The sequence below is a fragment of the Salmo salar genome, chromosome ssa27 (genome assembly GCF_905237065.1).
Source record: "Salmo salar chromosome ssa27, Ssal_v3.1, whole genome shotgun sequence".
In the NCBI taxonomy this organism is placed as follows: domain Eukaryota; kingdom Metazoa; phylum Chordata; class Actinopteri; order Salmoniformes; family Salmonidae; genus Salmo; species Salmo salar.
In genome coordinates, this window is record NC_059468.1 from 18900321 (window position 1) to 18921391 (window position 21071).

Below are 21071 nucleotides of genomic sequence, written 5' to 3' on the forward strand. Positions count from 1 at the left end.
TAAGTAATCTGTTTAACCACAGTTGGTAAAGCCTCGTTGGGGGACTGTAGTATCTATCATGAAGTCTGTGTGTAAATTCGAGAGGAAGAGAGGAAAGGAGGTGACTGGGTGAACTACGAATGCTGACCCAGGTGCAGTCAGAGAGTATTGTTTGTCACAGCGTAACCCTCTTCCCCTCACACACATAGCCACAGGTGGAAAGCAATGGAAGCTCTGACTGAACGCTTGTTTCCATCTATAATTCTGTAAGGCAACGAGGGTCTGAACGGTGTTAGCTTATCAAAATAACACCATCAATTGTATTTTAATACACAACAAATTGATGAGTTGAGTTGCCCAACGATATTGCATAATGCATGCAGTAAGTAAATCAATCGCAATCAGAGCATAATGGACGAGCTTGGCTATAATTCTGTTTGGACCTTGGCTGTCCTCCATATGACAATACTGGTCCTCATCCTATTTCTGAACTCAACTGCATGGCTCCTAGAACAGTCAACACATAGTCTATAATCTAGAGCAGGTATTCCCAAACTGGGGTATGCAATGCCGTCGGGGATAAGATAAATAAAAATGTGATTCACATTATATATTTTTTTAATCAAACAGTATGTTTGGGTGAGGTTTTTTTCTCACCTGAGTAGCCTCGTTTCACTGCCAAAAATAAAATTAAACCATCTAGTGTTCAGCGACATAACAACACAATGTCAAATACAGATAGCCTAGTCAAATAATTAACATCCAATCACATTAGCCGTTACTCTCTCGTGGGAAACCTTCACTCGTGCACAGACATTTTGAAACGAAACATGACAATTAGAAAAATAATCCACGGGAGTTTTTGGAGCGAGAATAAAGACGACTTTCGAGTGGTAAGACATGTATAAAAGCAACAGATACCATTAATAAGAAGGGGCTAGAAGCGTCTTATATGGTGAGCTACTGAGTGGCTAGGACAGGCAAGCCCCATACTATTGTGGAGGACTTAATTCTTCCAGCTGCCGCAGATATGGCTGGAACAATGCTGGGGGAAAAGGCCAAAGAAACTATACAGACAATGACTTCATCAAACAACACTGTTTCATGATGCATCAGTGACACGGCAAGAGATGTTTTGCAACAATTATTGCTTCGCATACAAGCCAGTGAATTCTATGCGTTACAGCTGGATGAGTAAACAGATGTGGCGGGCCTGGCACAGCTCCTGGTATATGTCCGTTACGTTTATGGGGGGTCAATTAAGGAAGACATCCTCTTCTGCAAACCACTGAAAACCAGAAGAGGATATTTTTAAAGTACTGGACAGCTTTGTGACATCAAATGGACTTTGGTGGTCAAGATGTGTTAGTATCTGTACTGATGGTGCAAAAGCCATGACCGGTAGACATAGTGGAGTGGTAACGCGCGTGCAAGCAGTTGCTCCCGATGCCAATTGGGTACACTGTATTATCCACCGAGAGGCTCTTGTTGCCAAGGGAATGCCTGACAGCTTGAAAGACGTTTTGGACACTACAGTGAAAATGGGTAACTTTGTTAAAGCAAGGCCCCTGAACTCTCGTGTATTTTCTGCATTATGCAATGATATGGGCAGTGGCCATGTAACACTTTTACTACATACAGAAGTGCGCTGGTTATCAAGGGGCAAAGTATTGACACGTTTATTTGAATCGAGAGACAAGCTTAAAGTTTTCTTTACTGAGCATAATTTTCACTTGTCTGACCGCTTACATGATGACGAGTTTCTCACATGACTGGCCTATGTGGGTAATGTTTTTTCTCATCTGAATGATCTGAATCTAGGATTACAGGGACTCTCCGCAACTACATTCAATGTGCGGGACAAAATTGAGGCTATGATTAAGAAGTTGGAGCTCTTTTCTGTCTGCATTAACAAGGACAACACACAGGTATTTCCATCATTGTATGATTTTTTTGTGTGCAAATGAACTCAAGCTTACGGACAATGTCAAATGTGATATGGTGAAGCACCTGAGTGAGCTGGGTGCGCAATTACGCAGGTACTTTCCCGAAAGGGATGACACAAACAACTGGATTCATTATCCCTTTCATGCTCTGCCTCCAGTCCACTTACCGATATCTGAACAAGAAAGCCTCATCAAAATTGCAACAAGCGGTTCTGGGAAAATGTATTTAATCAGAAGCCACTGCCAGATTTCTGGATAGGGCTGCGCTCAGTTTCTTGCCTTGGCAAATCGCGCTGTTAAGACACTGATGCCCGTTGCAACCACATTTCTATGTGAGAGTGGATTCTCGGCCCTCACTAGCATGAAAACTAAATACAGGCAGACTGTTTGTGGAAAATGATTTAAGACTGAGACTCTCCAATACAACCCAAAATTGCAGAGTTATGTGCATCCTTTCAAGCACACCCTTCTCATTAACCTGTGGTGAGTTATTCACAATTTCTGATGAACAAATAAGGTTTTATATGTATGATGGCTAAATAAAGAGCAAAAATATTGATTATTATTATATTATTATTTGTGCCAGGAGCTGGGTTGTGACAAAAACTCACACTCATTCTTATGTTTAATAAATGTATCGTGTAGTGTGTCTGTGGCAGGCTTACAATGATGGCAAAAAACAAATTTGAGAGTGCGCTGACCCTGGTGCTAGAGGGGGTACGCAGCTGGAGTTTGAATATTTGAAGGGGTACAGGACTATAAAACGTTTGGGGACCAGTGCTATAGATGAATACTGTAAACTTTTAATTATATTTGCTGACACCCTACAGTCAGATTTTGGCACCAGTAGAGTAGCTATCTAGCTATATAAACCACGTCCCTCTGCAAACATGCCTTCTCCGATATTGGTTACAAGGCAGTACTTATTTAAATTGGGTACAAAATATGATGTTACTTACCATTGGTGTTTTCAAATGTGAGTTATGGTGATGTCACCCTATCCCCTTGATAATCCCACCTCCTGAATCCAAGACTTTGACATGGGGGAGGGGATCAGTAACTTTATGATCAAACTTTATCAATGTAGAATCAACAGTCATTTTTCATACTTTGTCATAATTTAATCTGGTTTCATCCAAATATCATCCACGTTCATGAAAAATATGATGTTGACTGTTCATGACCTTTAAAAAATTGAGGTATCTGAGATTTGTGTTAAGGATTCTTTGAATTTAGCTTTCATTCAGTTTTTTTGTTACTGTACTAAACAAGAATCAATTATCATGGTTAGAAAATAATCAAACAAAGCAAGAGCATTCATTTTAGTATTTATTTCATCACACATTAAAAGTGATAAACTCACACAACACAAATATATAAATATATGCCAAAAATAAGTTAAATAAATAATTGTTGATAATAGATAATATGAATAGCTTGGAATAGAACAATTCGTAAGTAAACATTTCTTTCAACGTCCTATAGTGTATTTGACTGCTAAATAGACTATTGTGGGTGAATTGTCCTTCTAGAGACAACAACAGTACGTCAAACAAAAGCGCAGTCCAGCATTTTGATACACAAATTCCTAAACAAAACACAAACAAATAAATAAATAATCATATCATAAATATACAGCATTGTGATATTGGACTTGAACATCAGTGGAAGACTTGTTTTTCGATGTAGTGTTTCCAGTAAATGCCTTATGGTCAGTCCAATCCATCTAAAGTCTACTGGACATAAAAACACATTCCTTTGACGGCATTAGAACAGAAGTGCAGTGTCCTAATTTCCCAATGTGTAATAACATGGACATTAATGGATATTTGTTGAAAGCAGAAAAACAGTCACTGCATATTTGGCAAGGAGCAGACCCATTGAAATCTGCTGCCTTGGCTCCGTCTACAATCAAAACATTCAACAGTGGCTATGCAATAAATACTTCCGCCACCACAATAGACCTGCTTTTATCTGCTGCTACAGGAAGGCTGTGTGTGTGTAGTAATTCCCTGTCCCTTAAAGTAATGTCCCTCATGTGCCAAAAATATTTCAAGTATTTTAAATGCATGCATGGCAATCACTATAAACTGGCGATACATCTCTGATACAGAGGAACAATCTTCTTTTATGTTTTATTCTATGATATAGTAGATGTCGTGTGACAGGTAAAGTAAGGATAAAAATCCAAATGAGAATAGTGGTCAATATTTTCAAGGCACTAATGAAGTAAGCCTGTAAAGTAAACATAGACTAACATCACTCCAGAATGCCTTGGCTTGCATCCACCAATTTCAGGTGCTCAGACACAGAAAGTGTATTTATGTTTGGGACATGAAGACAACCCATGACCAGCAAACAGTCAGTAACCATCCTAGTCCAGACTGTCACAGTTCACAGAGGACACACTTGATCCTCCCTAGTCTTCCGAATCGGACTCTTTGCCAGATTAGTCCAAGACGCATATCCAGATAATGTCCATATCCAGTCTACTGGGTGTTATACAACAATCAGTGGGCAGCCAGTGTTCCATCTTTGCCCTCTTCTCAGGGTCTCTCCTCTTAGGAGACCCTCCTCTCTTCTATGTCTTCCCTGGGGAGGACTCCCTAGTTTCCTCCAGGGGGTCTTTGTTCGGATGCTCTGGAGCTCTTAAAGCTCCTCTTTCAGCTCCTCTTCCTCCCTCCTCATCTACCCGATGTTCAGTCTGTTGGCTCTGGACGCGTTCTTCCTCCTGGAGGGAGCAGCCTGCTCTATGGCAGCCATGTTGGATCGGACCGTGTTTCTGTAAAGGACAAAGAGAGAAACATCAGGTTAACGTCCTCAATGGAGACAGGAATAAGATTAATGGATACAGGAATAAGATTAATCTAGGCCTGGGAAACTGTCTGGTCCTTAATGATATTTTGTTTTTCTCTTACCTGAGAGAGGTCAGTAGGTCGTTGCTGGTTGTGTCTGGACTGCTAACAGTCTGTTCCAGGGTCTGGTCTGAGGGGCTTACCACTACGAACCTGGGGTTCTCTGAGCTGCAGACAGAAAGAACTACCATGTCAAAATGAGAGCAAACCAAGAACACATTATCTAGACTACTCCTAAAGGGCCATGAGACTGGATTCTACATTAGTACATCATTCTACAATGCTAGCAGTGAGAGACGGTTGGCTATGGACTTCAACCCAATAATGTCTGTACTGCATGCCCTACAGCCTGTTCTCAGTGACTTTTCACAGAGCAGGATAAATCCTTGTTGAGACACACAGACTAATCCTCAACCTTGGTATGTCATAACAGCAATAACTGTATTAATACAACAGACATTCCCGCTGGTAAAACATTCCAAAAATAGTGTCATGACTAATGGATCTGTCTGTAAGGGGGCTCTAAGCCTCCAGAACATGCAGGCTATTCCCCCATCCATCCATCCTCCCTCCCCCTCCTCTCTCCTCCCCCATCGCTAGTTACACATCTAAGCCATAAAAACAATACGCCTCCTCCCTGCATCTCCTTGACAAGCAGCCCTGATACAACCTGATACAGGCTGGTCACAGACGACTGACTGCCACAGATAGTCACTGGCTTGATACAATCTGGTATCTAACAAGGCAAGGAGGGGAAAGGGTAGGGTCGGATGAGGAAGGGAAGGAGGGTAGAAGTTCCTTGTCTCTTGAAGGTGAGCTCACCTGTTGTGGCAGAATCCAGAGCAGGTCCTGTCGGCTGGGTGGGCACATTCACATCGCCCGGTGGAGCGGCGACGTCGGGACAGGGGGCTGCCAAGACCGTAGGGGATGACCTTATTGGGAGTGTTGACCCAAATGATGTCCAGGTGACAGAAGTAGATGCATTCGTTGTCCAGCCAGTTACTGCAGGAGCATCGTTTAACCCTGGTGTGGTGTGGGCTGTTCTGGGAGGGTGACTGGGCAGGGAGCTCAGGCTGGCTGGATACAGGGAGCCCAAAACCTATAGAGACAGAAAGGATCATTGGTTAAGAGCCTGGTTATAACTCAGCAAAATCACTGGATGACTGTGCAATTTGACAATCAGCAACGAGCAAATACACGTCACCACATCCTAATCAAAAGCCCTTTTCACTAATACAGAGAAGTACATGTGGGCTACCCGCCATCCCGTTCTCCTATGTATCAGGTCTTGTTCAACACATTTGAACTTTGATTCATAACTCTGTTATGAAATGTTATCCAAGTCAAACAAAGACTGTGTTGGTTGCCAACTGGGGTTATTTCAAGTCAAATGCAGTGATAGGAGTTGAACCGTGCCTATATAATCTGCATCTTTTCAGAGAGAGTGTGATTGCATGTATGGCCTAGCAGGATCTCTCATTGTATTATATCTCTGTAGGGCGAACAGTGGGAGTAGGTCAAAGAGTCTGGCATCAGGCAGCATGTGTCATGCAGTAACTTCACAACATGGTCATTAGCCACCCACCCATTAGCAAACCTGCCAGAGCCGTGATTAACTGAGCTATCATTCAGAGAGTGAAACGAAGTAATGAGAAAACCAAACAATCATGCTGCAGCAGGAGTTTTAGCATCAGGGTGGCAGGTGTCCTAGAGGTTAGAGCGTGGAGCCAGTAACTGAATGATCCCTGGTTCGAATACTCGAGCTGACAAGGTGAAAAATGTCTTATTTTTTAAGGTGTTTCTCCATCTTTCATCGTAGGTTTTATCATGTTATTCTGATCTATCCCCACCACCTCAACCAACCCTGAGCTCCAATTCTACATCTCAACTGAACTATGACCCCTCATATTCAATTTAACAACCTAATGAAAAGAAAATGGAGCACTTGCATAATAAAACTTATACACACTCACTGTCAGTCATCTTTACGACTAAAGATTACAAATCCGCATTTTCATGTACCACCCATACACCTTAGAATACATTCTAAAAAAGTGATATAAATGTTGAATAAAAAGTCAGTATAAAGGATGAAAACTTACCCTCCTGCAGGAGCACACAGAGTGTTATGATGGTGAGAGACAGGATAGAGCTCAGTGAGAGAGCCATAGTTATTCTCTGGCAGAGTATCTCTGAAGACGTAGTCTGCAATAGTATCCAGAGTCCACAGGACAGTAGAGTACACGCACAGTAATAGTAGCTACAGCTTTACAGTCCTGAGTGACGCAGCTAGAGAGAGAGAGAGAGGCAACAGGTGCTTGGTGCTGTAGTGATCTCCATGACTTATACCCCTATTCTGTGATGTCACCTACCTAGCCACACCTACTATCCATGTTCTTACACAATGCTCACCGTTCAGCAGCTGCCTGCCTCCCTCTCACTCTCTACACATTCCAGATCAACAGGAAGAGATAGGGAAAAGGAATGAACTGCTATTGGGTAGTTGTTGTAACCCTTATGGAGTATGCAGGTCATTGTCACTGACAGAAACAGGAAATCACCAGAGAAGGCTTGGAATCTGGGAATGCTTTGGAGTTTTCCGAGACGTAAGGCAGGCAGGAGAAGGAAACCTGTAGGCAGAGGGAAGACCTGGTGTCATCAATAAAAGGAAAGGCTGTAAAGATAGTGTCTGATGATGGGGACTGTTGTTTTGCATGCTGCCACTACAGGGCCCCAGGGCTGGTGATGTTCATCCGGGACGACCCCACTGTCACACACGCTATCTCAGTATCGTCACTTTGACACACATGTGACATGACCCCTGATACAGAGATACTGTAGAACACGCCACATGACCCCCAGGGGACACACACATTAACACAGACACACAGTCACACACACGCACACACACACGTACCCACACACGTACCCACACACAGAGGTACACACACCCTTCTGCCGGTTTGCATGGGCAATCACACAGTCCTTCCACTCTGACAGGAAAGCTGTAAATCTTGATCGGCCTGAGGGACGGAACTGCCCTCCTACAGAGTGGAGTGTCAATCTAGATAGACAAAATACTAGTAAAGTCATGCAAATCCTCCTGGGTATTCCTACTCCTATCGGTGGTGAAGGAAGACTATGCGATTCAGTGGTAAACTCCAGCAGCAGATGATCAGGCAGTAGAAGTGAAAACCCCTATGTGCATCAGATAAAGGATTACCACCGGATAATGCATGCAAATACATAATTTAAAGGATTACTGCAATGAATACTGTTGATTAGAGTGGAATATAGGTACGTTCATTCATGCACAAAGGACAACATTGTGCTGTGAGGTTCAGAGGGGTAGGCTATGTGATGCCATACTCCAATACCATAGTCTACAGCTAAAATATAAAGATTTTACAAAGTGTTATTGAATACACCAAATAGCACTGGCTGCAATGCTTCCAATTCACCTGTGGTCAGTGAGAAATAAATTGCACTTGGATACTGACACCTCCTATCTTTCTAGTACCCTCACAGACAAATGTTGAAACTATTCCCTGCAGAATGTCAACAGCAGTTAAGGCACAGTAATCACTGTGCTTTATATGCCAGTGTTTTAACTTTAAATCCCCCAAATGTTCAATGAGGGAAAAGCCAGCAGTGCAGTAGGCTACCATTTACCCAGACATGATATAGCTATACCATCAAAGGCAAGCTAAGGGCACACTGGGAACAACCTCATCTCAGAAAACAACCTTCTTCAATTAAAGGGGGAAAACACTTTGTAGGAACACGCAGTCTTTTTAGGGGGAGGGGGGCCTTGGAGGAAATGCCAACGTGATGTCACAGTCCACAAAACAATGGCATTTTAGAAATGATTTGTTCCATTAGGGGAAAAAAAAGTTGTCCAAAGCAAATATTTGTCCAACATTGCGCGGGCTGGCGAAGTGGAACCAGTCTGGAGATAGACCCCCCCAACCCTCTATCCTCCTAAACCCTGCTCTCCCTTGATCTTTCTAGACAACACGGGGGGGGGGGGGGATGGTAGTGATTTTGCATTCACAATGTAAAAATGTGCCCTTATCCATTTCCACTTCAGAGAGGGGAGAGAGATAAATAATAAGGGAATGTTTTATTTTCAAGAAAATATCTCAATCAATACCCAACTTCTGTACATGTTCTAATGTTCTAATAACATAAAGCTGGGAATTATTCTGGGTGAGGGAGAAACTGCAAATATTACTGCCAGATATGTATATGATTTCCGTAGCATGAGGGACATCCCATGACCATGAATTCCCTGAAGTGTTTTCCATTGTATATAACTGACAGTAACACATAGTGTAACCATCATCCATGTACATTTTGTTGTTTATTTCACAATACAACAGCACTAATGTTGTACCTGTATACATTATTATATTTAACTGCATTTACTAAAATGCTGTACCACTATACTGCTTTGGCAATATCTACTAATTCTATTTCATGCCAATAAAGCAATCTGAGAGACAGAGAGAGAGAGAGAGAGAGAGAGAGATGTATCTTTAAGAGTGGAGATAAATTTGACCATAAAAATGATAGAGGCATCTGTGTGAACAGTAGCCTGGGGAAGGTACTTTGTAGTATTATAAATTATAGACCTTATTGAACACAGTGTCCTGACCTAAAGCCAAATAGGACTTTTTACCAAATTACCACACATCTGATCATATTTACACCCTGAACTCCCTTATTGACACCCATGTGAACCAAATTAAAAACAAAATATACTCCTGCTTTGTTTATTTTGAAAAAGCTTTTGATTCCATTTTGGCAATGAGGGTCTCCTCCTCAAAGCGGTGTTGGGAGGAATACATATGCTTTTATCAAATCTATGTGTACAAACAGTAAATGTGAAATAAAAATGGGAAGCAAACAAACAAACTACTTGACTTAGGGTCGGGAAGTTAGACAGGGTTGTAGCTTAAGCCCCACTCTATTTAACATATATTTAAATTAATTGGCAAAAACTATTAGAAAAGTCCACAGCACCTGGTCTCGCCCTGCATGAAACGGAAGATCGATTCCTGCTTATAAGCAGACAATCTAGTTCTGTTGTCACCCACAAAAAAGAGTCTACAACAGAATCTAAATATCCTACATCAGTTCTGTCAGACATGGTCCATGACAGTAAACTTCAAGTAGACAAAAAAACATGATTTTCCCCAAAATATCAAATTCCCAAGACTTCGAACAAAGTTTCACAGTAGGAACGAAAGGCATAGAACACGCAAGTCTAATCATATCTGGGCTTCAAAAATAAGCTCCATGGGTAATTCCGGCTTGGCTGTCAATGAACTGAAAGAGAAAGCAAGAAGGGATTTTTACACTATCAAAAGACAAATTCAAGTAAACATACGAATTAAAACCTGGTTCAAAATATTCAAATCTACAATTGTACCAATTGCCAGTGGTGTAAAGTACTTAAGTAAAAATACTTTAAAGTACTACTTAACAGCTAACATTAAACACACAAACATTTCAAAAGAGAAAGACATTTGAAATGTTATATTATTAACTATGTACAAAAACAAACACAAATACGAGTGTATCGGTCTGGACCTGTACAGGCTGTCGGTCTATACACTCTAAATAGTCTATAAATGAAGATAAAATAGTGCACAGGCAAATTTAACTAGTCGCTCCACCAGGGCCCGCTCAGCCAGCTGGTGCGTGTGCTGTGTGTGAAAAAAGTCAAAGTATAAATGGGAAAATAAATGAACAGATAAATATAGAGGTTCTCTTTACTTTGGTGTTTCTGCTCCACTGTTTACTCTTTTCTTATCGCAACAGGTCAAAAATGTTGCTGCGATGATTGCACCCTACGCCATTTTACCTAACAGATAAGGAAACTTGTCAATATTTGATTTGTTTCAAAATCTTTTTGGGTCCCTGTAATCTGAGGGAAAAATGTGTTTCTTATATGGTCATACATTTGGAAGGAGGTTAGGAAGTGCAGCTCAGTTTCAACTTAATTTTGTGGGCAGTGGGCACATAGCATGTCTTCTCTTGAAAGCCAGCTCTGCCTACATCGGCCTCTCTCAATAGTAAGGCTATGCTTACTGAGTCTGTATACTGTCAATTCTTTCCTCAGATTTCTATGTTAATGTTAAATGATAGTCGGCCACCATGTACTTTCTGTTTAGGGCCAAATAGCATTTCAGTTTACATGTTTTCCCAATAGGTAATGTCATTTTATTTTTGTTTGGTTATAATTTGATTGGGCCAGATTGTCTGAGTGTTGTTCTGAGGCATTGTTGGGTTGGTAGTTGTTTGTGAATTTAGTGTCAGGACTAGCTGGATGAGGGGACTTTTCTCTATGTTAATCTTATGGCATTTCAGGGATTTGTAGCGGTAGGCGTAGGGATCGCTTGTTTTTAGGTGGTTATAAAATTTGATGGCTTGTTTTTGGATATTAATTATTAATGGTTATTGGCCTAATTCTGTCCTGCATGCGTTATGTAGGGCTTTTCTTTGAACTCTAAGAATACTTTTGCAGAATTCTGCATGCAGAATTTCAATTGGATGTTTGTCCCATTTTTTTCAATCTGTATTGGTTTGCGGACCCCATACTTCACTTCCATACAGGGCAATTGGCAGTTTTGGAAAAAGTACTAAATTGTCATACTTGAGTAGAAGTAGAGATGCCTTTATAGAAAATGACTCAAGTAAAAGTCACTCAGTAAAATACTACTTGAGTAAAAGACTAAAAGTATTTGATTTGAAATATACTTAAGTATTAAAAGTAAATTGAATTGCTAATATGTACTCAAGTATCAAAAGTAAAAGTATAAACCATTTCAAATTCCTTATTTTAAGCAAACAAGATGGCACAATATTCTTTCTTTTTTTTATTGACGGATCGTCAGGGGCACACTCCAACACTCAGACATCATTTACAAACTAAGCATTTGTGTTTAGTGAGTCCACCAGATCAGAGGCAGTCGGGATGATCATGGATGTTCTCTTGATAAGTGTGTGAATCTGACCATTTTCCTGTCAAAATGTAACGAGTGCTTTTGCGTGTCAGGGAAAATGTATGGAGGAAAAAGTACATTATTTTCTTTAGGAATGTAGTGAAGTAAAAGTAAACGTTGACAAAAATATAAATAATAAAGTAAAGTACAGGCAGTTTACTTTGGGCACATCATTTAGGCGGAAATTGAGAAAAAAGGGGCCTAGCCCTAAGAAGTTAATTTATGATAGTTTATTTCACATGTTATTTCACATGAACATATGTTTCCTATGCCAATTCTGAGAGAGGGAGAGGGAGAGAGAGCGTGACGCAGAGAGGGAGAAACACAGGGAGAGAGAGAAACAGAGAGGGAGAAAGAGAGAGAGTGAGCGAGAGACACACACAAACAGAGAGAGACACACACAGAGAGAGAGAGAGAGACACACACACACAGAGATAGAGAGAGAGACACACAAATATATATACAGTGCAATCGGAAAGTATTCAGACCCCTTCCATTTTTCCACATTTTGTTACGTTACAGCCTGATTCTAAAATGAATTCAATAAAACAAATGAGCTGGCCCCCTTCCAAACTGAGCAAATGGCGGAGAAGGGCCTTGGTCAGGGAGGTGACCAAGAACCCGATCGTCACTCTGACAGAGCTCCAGAGTTCCTGTGTGGCGATGGGAGGACCTTCCAGAAGGACAACCATCTCTGTAGCACTCCACCAATCAGGCCTTTATGGTAGAGTGACCAGACGGAAGCCACTCCTCTGTAAAGGTACATGACAGCCCTCTTGGAATTTTCCAAAAGGCACCTAAAGGACTCTCAGACCATGAGAAACAAGATTTTTTGGTCTGATGAAACCAAGATTGAGATCCTTGGCCTGAATGCCAAGCGTCTGGAGGAAACCTGTCACCATCCCTACAGTGAAGCATGTTGGTGGCAGCATCATGCTGTGAGAATGTTTTTCACCGGCAGGTAATGGGAAACTAGTCAGGATCGAGGGAAAGATGAACAGAGCACTGTACAGAGAGATCCTTGATGAAAACCTGCTCAAGAGCGCTCAGGACCTCAGACTGGGGTGAAGGTTCACCTTCCAACAGGACAACAACCCTAAGCACACAGCCAAGACAACACAGGAGTGGCTTCGGGACAAGTCTCTAAATGTCCTTCAGAGGCCCAGCCAAAGCCTGGAATTGAACCCGATCTGAAAGAGAGACCTGAAAATAGCTGGGCAGTGACGCTCACCATCCAACCTGACAGAGCTTGAGAGGATCTTCAGAGAAGAATGGAAGAAACTCCACAAATATAGGTGTGCCAAACTTGTAGCCAAGAAGACTCAAGGCTGTAATTGCTGCCAAAGTTGCTTCAACAAAGTACTGAGTAAATGGTCTGAATACTTAAATAAATGTGATATTTCCATTTTAATATATATATTGGAAAGAGAGGTAGAAACACACAGAGAGATAGAGACACACACATACACACACAGAGAGACAAAGCAAGAGAGAGACACACATAGAGAGAGACAGAGAGAGACACACACACAGAGACAGAGAGAAAGAGAGAGAGTGAAAGAGAGAAAGAGACACACAGAGACAAAGAGAAAAAGAGAGAAAAAAGAGAGAAAGAGACACATAGAGAGAGAGAGACACACACACACACCTGAGACAGAGAAAAAGAGAAAGAGAAAGAGAAAAGTGAGAGAGAGACACAGAGACACACAGAGAGAGACAGAGAGAGAGAGAAACAGAGAGAGAGAAACAGAGAGCGAGAGAGAGAGAGAAAGAGAGACGAGAGAGAAACACAGCGAGAGAGAAACAGAGAGAAAGACAGAGAGAGAAACACAGCGAGAGAGAAACACAGAGAAAGAGAGAGAGATGGAGAGAGAGAGAGAAACACAGAGAGAGACAAGGAGAGAGAGAAACACAGCGAGAGAGAGACACAGAGAGAGTGAAACACAGCGAGAGAGAGGAATGCAGGGCTGCGAGATGACAAACAGAGCAGAGCGCTGGATTCCATGGAATTCCTTAGAGCAGAAAGAATGTGCTAATTGGCTGATCTTTGAAATCATGATGATGGCATAATCATCATCACCTCCCTTCATTAAAACATGTCACAGACAGAGAGACAGACACAGAGAAAGAGTCAGTGACTGAACAAAGTGGAATAATCCGCCAGACGTGGGTAGACACACACTACATGGCCAAAAGTGGACACCTGCTCGTCGAACATCTCATTCCAAAATCATGGGCATTAATATGGAGTTGGTCCCCCTCCTTTGCTGCTATCACAACCTCCACTCTTCTGGGAAGGCTTACCACTAGATGTTAGAAAATTGCTGCGGGGACTTGCTTCCATTCAGCCACAAGAGCAGTGAGGTTGGGCACTGATGTTAGGCGATTAGGCCTGGCTCGCAGTCGGCATTCCAGTTCATCCCAAAGGTCTTTGATGGGGTTGAGGTCAGGGCTAAGTGCAGGCCAGGCAAATGTTTTCACACAGATCTCGACAAACCATTTCTGTATAAACCTTGCTTTGTGCATGGGGGCATTGTCATGCTGAAACAGGATAGGGCCATCCCCAAACTGTTGCCACAAAGTTGCAAGCACAAAATCATCTAGAATGTCATTGTATGCTGTAGCATTAAGATTTCACTTCACTGGAAGTAAGGGGCCGAGCCCGAACCATGAAAAACAGCCCCAAACAATTATTCCTCCTCCACCAAACTTTACAGTTGGCACTATGCATTCAGGCAGGTAGCGTTCCCCTGGCATCCGCCAAACCCTGATTTGTCCGTAGGACTGCCAGATGGGGAAGCGTGATTTATCACCCCCAATTTTGTGGTATCCAGTTGGTAGTTACAGTCTTGTCTCATTGCTGCAACTCCCGTACGGACTCGGGAGAGGCGAAGGTCAAGAGCCATGCGCCCTCCGAAACACAACCCAACCAGGCCGCACTGCTTCTTGACACAATTCCCACTTAACCCAGAAGCCACCCGCACAAATGTGTCAGAGGAAACACCATACACCTGGCGACTGTGTCAGCGTGAACTGCACCCGGCCCGCCACAGGAGTTTCTAGTGAACGATGGGACAAGGACATCCCTGCCAGCCAAACCCTCCCCTAACCCAGACGACGCTGGTCCAATTGTGTGCCGCCCCATGGGTTTCCCAGACATGGCCGGCTGCCACAGAGCCTGGACTCGAAACCCAGAACCTCTAGTGGCACAGCTAGCACTGTGATGCAGTGCCTTAGACCACTGCGCCACTCGGGAGGCCCAAAGAACACATATCCACTGCTCCAGAGTCCAATGGCGGCAAGTTTGACACCACTCCAGCTAACGCTTGGCATTGTGCACGGTGATCTTAGGCTTGTGTGTGGCTGCCCAGCCATGGAAACCGATTTCATGAAGCTCTCGACGAACAGTTGTTGTGCTGACATTGCTTCCAGAGGCAGTTTGGAACTCAGTAGTGAGTGTTGCAACCGAGGATAGATGATTTTTACACGCTTCAGCACTCGGCGGTCTTGTTCTGAGCATCCTATGACGGTGCCACTTTGAAAGTCACTGAGCTCTTCAGTACGGGTTATTCTACTGCCGATGTTTGTATATGGCGATTGCATGGCTGTTTGCTCGATTTTATACACCTGTCAGCAACTAGTGTGGCTGAAATACCCGAAGCCACTAATTTGAAGGGATGTCCACATACTTTTGGCCATGTAGTGTAGGTGGACAGTCATTATCTTTGACACATGATATATGTAACTCATAAAATGATATTTGACTCATAAATGAGCATTTGAATGCTCCGTATCAGTCAATACTGTACAGCGTTTGAGTATCTGCAAAATTACTAATCTGCCTGCACCCAATAAAACCCCCTTAATATTATTTGCATGAAGGAAACCACAGACAGGGTAGCATAGACAAGCATACCGAGAGGGAAGTTAACAGCACGTAGGCTTAAGTTAAATAATGTCTATAATGACAGACAGGAAATTCTCCATTGCAGTATTAACTGAGCAATTTCATGGTCAGTTTGGAATGTGTTTAGAATGTGGGGGGTTTGTGACTTACTAGATGATATCACAGGACAGGATGTTAGCATTATGTCGTACTTCTCTGAGAGAGATAATGATTTCTAGAAAACAAGAACAAAAGCCAACATCAGTTTCTATGGGTTGGGGGGGGGGGATGGGGGATGGGGGATGGGGAAACAATTAAAACACACACCTGCCTTTAAGGACAGAGTACAGACTACCCCCCCCCTCTTCCTTTTCCTTTTCCTGTCAATTCCATTGGTGTGAGAGTGTGGAGATGACACAGGGTAAAGAATGTAAACAGGCCCTTTTAAAGTGGGCCCAACACCTCATTATGACTGGGGGTTGAGAGTGTAACCATGAGGGCTGAATCTTGAAACCATAACAAATCCCATATCAAGCCTGTATTATAAACCAACTCTGACTGTAATATCCAACATATCCACCAGCATATCATATCACATACATATCTGTGAATTACTACACCTTCAAAGAAATCAGATAATAGCAGCTTCTGACTCAAAGTTTTGGATCAACACCCACCTCAAAAATAAAACAAATGTTTGATGATAGTTTAGGTGTTTCCATGGTGATATTCTGCTATGTGCAATTCAGGGGCACTAACTAGGCATCATATCTGCCCAGGGGCAATCCAATGCTTGTATCACTCCACAGACACTATAAACATATGGGAAAGTGTAACTAACTTCTAGCTCTAGCCAGCCAGATGTATTGGTACAATCTGGTTCACTGCTATGATTACATCCCAATGTCCATACAAGCATATTTAGATAGAATGTGTGCCCAATACATTACTTGGGTGATATGCTAGTATGAATGTTTGGAACACGGCCCATCTCACTGAACAACCTCATTGACCTAATGAATATCATGGCCAAGAACTAACACTTGAATCTTCCATGTTATAACTGGTAGATGAGGAATTCATATAATGAGATTCAACACACATTTCAACACATCAGTATGTCACTTCAACACCTCCCTCAGGTGCAAGGCATTTCCTTAGTAATTGGCGAGGAGAGAATGGATAATAAGCAGTACAAATTATGTGTGGCTCCTGCTCTTTCCATCCATGTAGACTTATACTGAAAATATACTATATACAGTATATATAATACATTTTCCATGTGATAGCCAGAATGACCTGTTCACTACATGTCCCTGTCTCTGAAAATAAATATGATGGTCAAATGAACCAGTCTGGTAGCATGTTTCCTCTGCAATAATTATTTCATTATTTCATTTCAACGTGTTCTCATTTGAATGACCCTACTGCATTACCAAGAATAAATTACACTGGGAATATGTAGATTGAAATGCAAGCATGGCTGAAATAATTGGAAATGTATAATCATGTCAATTATGCTTTATGTCAATTTCTGGTGGAAATACAGTAGGGACGGATGACTAATATCTTAACTACATGATGTCATGGTTTTCAGCAAACTGCAGTCCCGAGCATCGGTCTCCAGTGGCTTGATGCTAGTGACATCTAGTGGCTGACAGAGACATTGTCCTCATAGTGAGAAAGAAACAGCCTGAAACACCCAAGTAACTCCAGGGCATAGTGTAGATGTCCCATACCAAATCAACCCATATAACCCCTATGCCCCCTATACACTAGTGTATATCTCAGAGAAGTGGATAGGTGTACACAATATAGGAACAATTCCAACTGGCTAGTGGTGCTATTACTATGTTATATCTATTTATAAACTGTGTGGGTCGAGCCCTGAATGCTGATTGGCTGACAGCTGTGGTATATCTGACTGTATACCACGGGTATGACAAAACAATTTTATTTACTGCTCTAATTACATTGGTAACCAGTTTATAATAGCAATAAGGCACCTCGGGGGTTTGTGATATATGGCCAATATACCACGGCTAAGGGCTGTGTCCAGGCACTCTGCATAAGAACAGCCCTTAGCCGTGGTATATTGACCATATACCACACCTCCTCGGGACTTATTGATTAAAGGGGTAGGGGCTAATAGCAGTTGAGTCATTATCCCAAGTCAAGCCCATAGACTCTGAGGGAAGGAGATAGGGCCGAGCAATATAGCTTGTCATTTAAGGTGGCACTATTACCATATTGGTTACATATTACATCATATAGTTCCTCTCTAGGTTTCTTCCTAGGTTCTGGTCTTTCTAGGGAGTTTTTCCTAGTCACCGTGCTTCTACATCTTCTACATCTGTTTGGGGTTTTAGGCTGGGTTTCTGTACAGCACTTTGTGACATCGGCTGATGTAGAAAGGGCTTTATAAATCAGATTTCTTAAAGAGGAAGTAAACTACAGGTTCAATTTGGAATAGAGCGATAGGATACTCAGTAGATGACAACGTTTGGAGGGTTGCAGATAGAAATCAAACTTCTAAAGGGTTTGAATTGCTCCATGGCATTGTACATGAATAGTATCAGACTAGTGTCTGACTGTGATATGTGGTTGTCCCACCTAACTATCTTGAAACACTATCTGTAAATTGCTCTGGGTGAGAGCGTCTGTTGAATGACTCAACTATACAAATGTACTAGACTAGTGAGTGACTAACACTAGCAGCCACACGGTAGCGATATATCATTCAAGATAAACGGTAGTACTGTTGTGTGATCATGCATAGAATTATACAGAACCAAAATGTTTAGGTTGAAAGAAAATATACACAGGGACACCATTTCATTATAAATCTGTAAAAACGAGTTTTATTAATGGCAAAATACATGAAAATGACAAATATGGAAACTGCCTCCTTTATAAAAACGACTGTTATTACTGTATTTATGACAATAAATATAGACTGCACCATGTACAGCAGATGATCAAAACAAGATAAATGTATGACTATCCAATGAGTGCAGTAAGCTTTTCTACCACGAATGCGTATTATTATTCCAATATTTTGTCTCAACAAGATAGTACAAAATAAGATATTATTCTGACCCTGATTCTTAAAAAAAAAAAAAAAAATCAGATAACATATTTTTTTTAAAGAACAATCTTTAAAGATGGAATCCGTAGTGGGGAAACGGCGCCACTGTCGTTGCTTTTGTTTTGTTGACGAAGCAGAGCGGCGAGCGTCGCACAGCGTGGTAAAAGAACATGCAGTACATATTCCACCGTTCTAGCGCGCGTCCAACTATGTACCGAGTGAAGAAAAGAAAGTGATTATTGTTTGCAGTGACTTCTTTATTGTTATAATATCGCAAACGGACGTGGCTGTTTCACCATTAAGGATTCCAACTTAGCATTAAATAAAAAATAATCACAGCCATTAACAATGATATTTCAAGCCACAATCTTTACAGAAATTGCACTTCAAAATACTGGTCAGAGTGAGTAGATTTATAGTACTTTTCTATTTGATCGTACCTGTGTAGGATCTTAATTTGACCACTCTTTTTGTTGCTGAGAATTTTCCTGCACCACAGGAAATGCAGATGAGCTTTGTGATTTACATGAATTCACTGAAAACCCACATTAATACACGGTTATATTAACGGTATTGCACTTTTCTTGTAGCCTATTTTTGGCCAGCTAATAGCCTAACCACCGATCAAGCAACATTATGGTGTAAACGTTCAAATCCTGGTGCTGGAGGATTATTTATCTGAGACAATATAGGTCAAATGAAGATCCTACATCTGTAGATCATACAGTATTAACACAGCAAGGCTAGTATAATGTATTAATTAGAGTTATCAAAGGTGTCGACGTGGGGAGAGTTGAACTAAATAAAATCTGTATCATCTACATTTCATTCCAGGTCTCACAGAGGATAGTACAGAATTGCATAAGAGCACATCAATAATAAATTAACATCAATGACATCAAACAAAAGAAGAGGGTAAAAAAAGATTACAAAACATATACTGCATATTCAACATACAGTTGAAGTCGGATGTTTACATACACTTAGGTTGGAGTCATTAAAACTCGTTTTTCAACCACTCCACAAACTTCTTGTTAACAAACTATAGTTTTGGCAAGTCAGTTAGGACATCTACTTTGTGCATGACACAAGTCATTTTTCCAACAACTGTTTACAGACAGATTATTTCACTTATAATTCACTGTATCACAATTCCAGTGGGTCAGAAGTTTAAATACACTAAGTTGACTGTGCCTTTAAACAGCTTGGGAAATCCCAGAAAATTATGTCATGGCTTTAGAAGCTTCTCATAGGATGATTGACATCATTTGAGTCACTTGGAGGTGTACCTGTGGATGTATTTCAAGGCCTACCTTCAAACTCAGTGCCTCTTTACTTGACATCATGGGAAAATCAAAAGAAATCAGCCAAGACCTCAGAAAAATAATTGTAGACCTCCACAAGCCTGGCTCATCCTTGGGAGCAATTTCCAAATGCCTGAAGGTACCATGTTCATCTGTACAAACAATAGTATGCAAGTATCAACACCATGGGACCACGCAGCCGTCACACCTCTCAGGAAGGAGACGCGTTCTTTCTCCTAGAGATGAACGTGCTTTGGTGAGAAAAGTGCAAATCAATCCCAGAACAACAGCAAAGGACTTTGTGAAGATGCTAGAAGAAACAGGTACAAAAGTATCTATATCCACAGTAAAACGAGTCCTATATAAACATAACCTGAAAGGCCGATCAGCAAGGAAGAAGCCACTGCTCCAAAACCGTCAAAAAAAAGACAGACTACGGTTTGCAACTGCACATGGGGACAAAGATCGTACTTTTTGGAGAAATGTCCTCTGGTCTGATGAAACAAAAAATTTAACTGTTTGGCCATAATGACCATTGTTACGTTTGGAGGAAAAAGGGGGAGGCTTGCAAGCCGAAGAACACCATCACAACCGTGAAGCACAGGGGTGGCAGCATCATGTTGTGGGGGTGCTTTGCTGCAGGAGGGACTGGTGCACTTCACAAAATAGATGGCATCATGAGGGAGGATAATTATGTGGATATATTGAAGCAACATCTCAAGACATCAGTCAGGAAGTTAAATCATGGTCGCAAATGGGTCTTCCAAATGGACAATGACCCCAAGCATACTTCCAAAGTTGGGGCAAAATGGCTTAAGGACAACAAAGTCAAGGTATTGGAGTGGCCATCACAAAGCGCTGACCTCAATCCCATAGAAAATTTGTGGGCAGAACTGAAAAAGTGTGTGCGAGCATGGAGGCCTACAAACCCGACTCAGTTTCACCAGCTCTGTCAGGAGGAATGGGCCAAAATTCACACTAACTTATTGTGGGAAGCTTGTGG

At 41.7% G+C, this 21071-nt stretch overlaps 1 protein-coding gene across 1 annotated transcript; it reads right to left on the reverse strand.

Annotated features, from left to right (window-relative positions):
- Positions 1-3237: 3237 nt before the first annotated feature.
- LOC106588640 (endothelin-2) lies at positions 3238-7104 on the reverse strand. The gene is made up of 4 exons (XM_014177817.2): positions 6883-7104; positions 5603-5879; positions 4844-4948; positions 3238-4707 (listed from the first exon to the last, which is right to left on the reverse strand). Exons 1-4 carry the CDS (start codon positions 6947-6949, stop codon positions 4614-4616), a joined length of 543 nt encoding a protein of 180 aa, XP_014033292.1. The 5' UTR covers positions 6950-7104; the 3' UTR covers positions 3238-4613.
- Positions 7105-21071: the final 13967 nt, after the last annotated feature.

Coding starts and splice junctions, on each gene's coding strand:
- LOC106588640 (XM_014177817.2), bottom strand. CDS start 6,949: ATGGCTCTCTCACTGAGCTCTATCCTGTCTCTCACCATCATAACACTC. Junction 5,880..6,882: donor CTGTGTGCTCCTGCAGGAGG/GTAAGTTTTCAT, acceptor CTGTCTCTATAG/GTTTTGGGCTCCCTGTATCC. Junction 4,949..5,602: donor TCTGGATTCTGCCACAACAG/GTGAGCTCACCT, acceptor TTCTGTCTGCAG/CTCAGAGAACCCCAGGTTCG.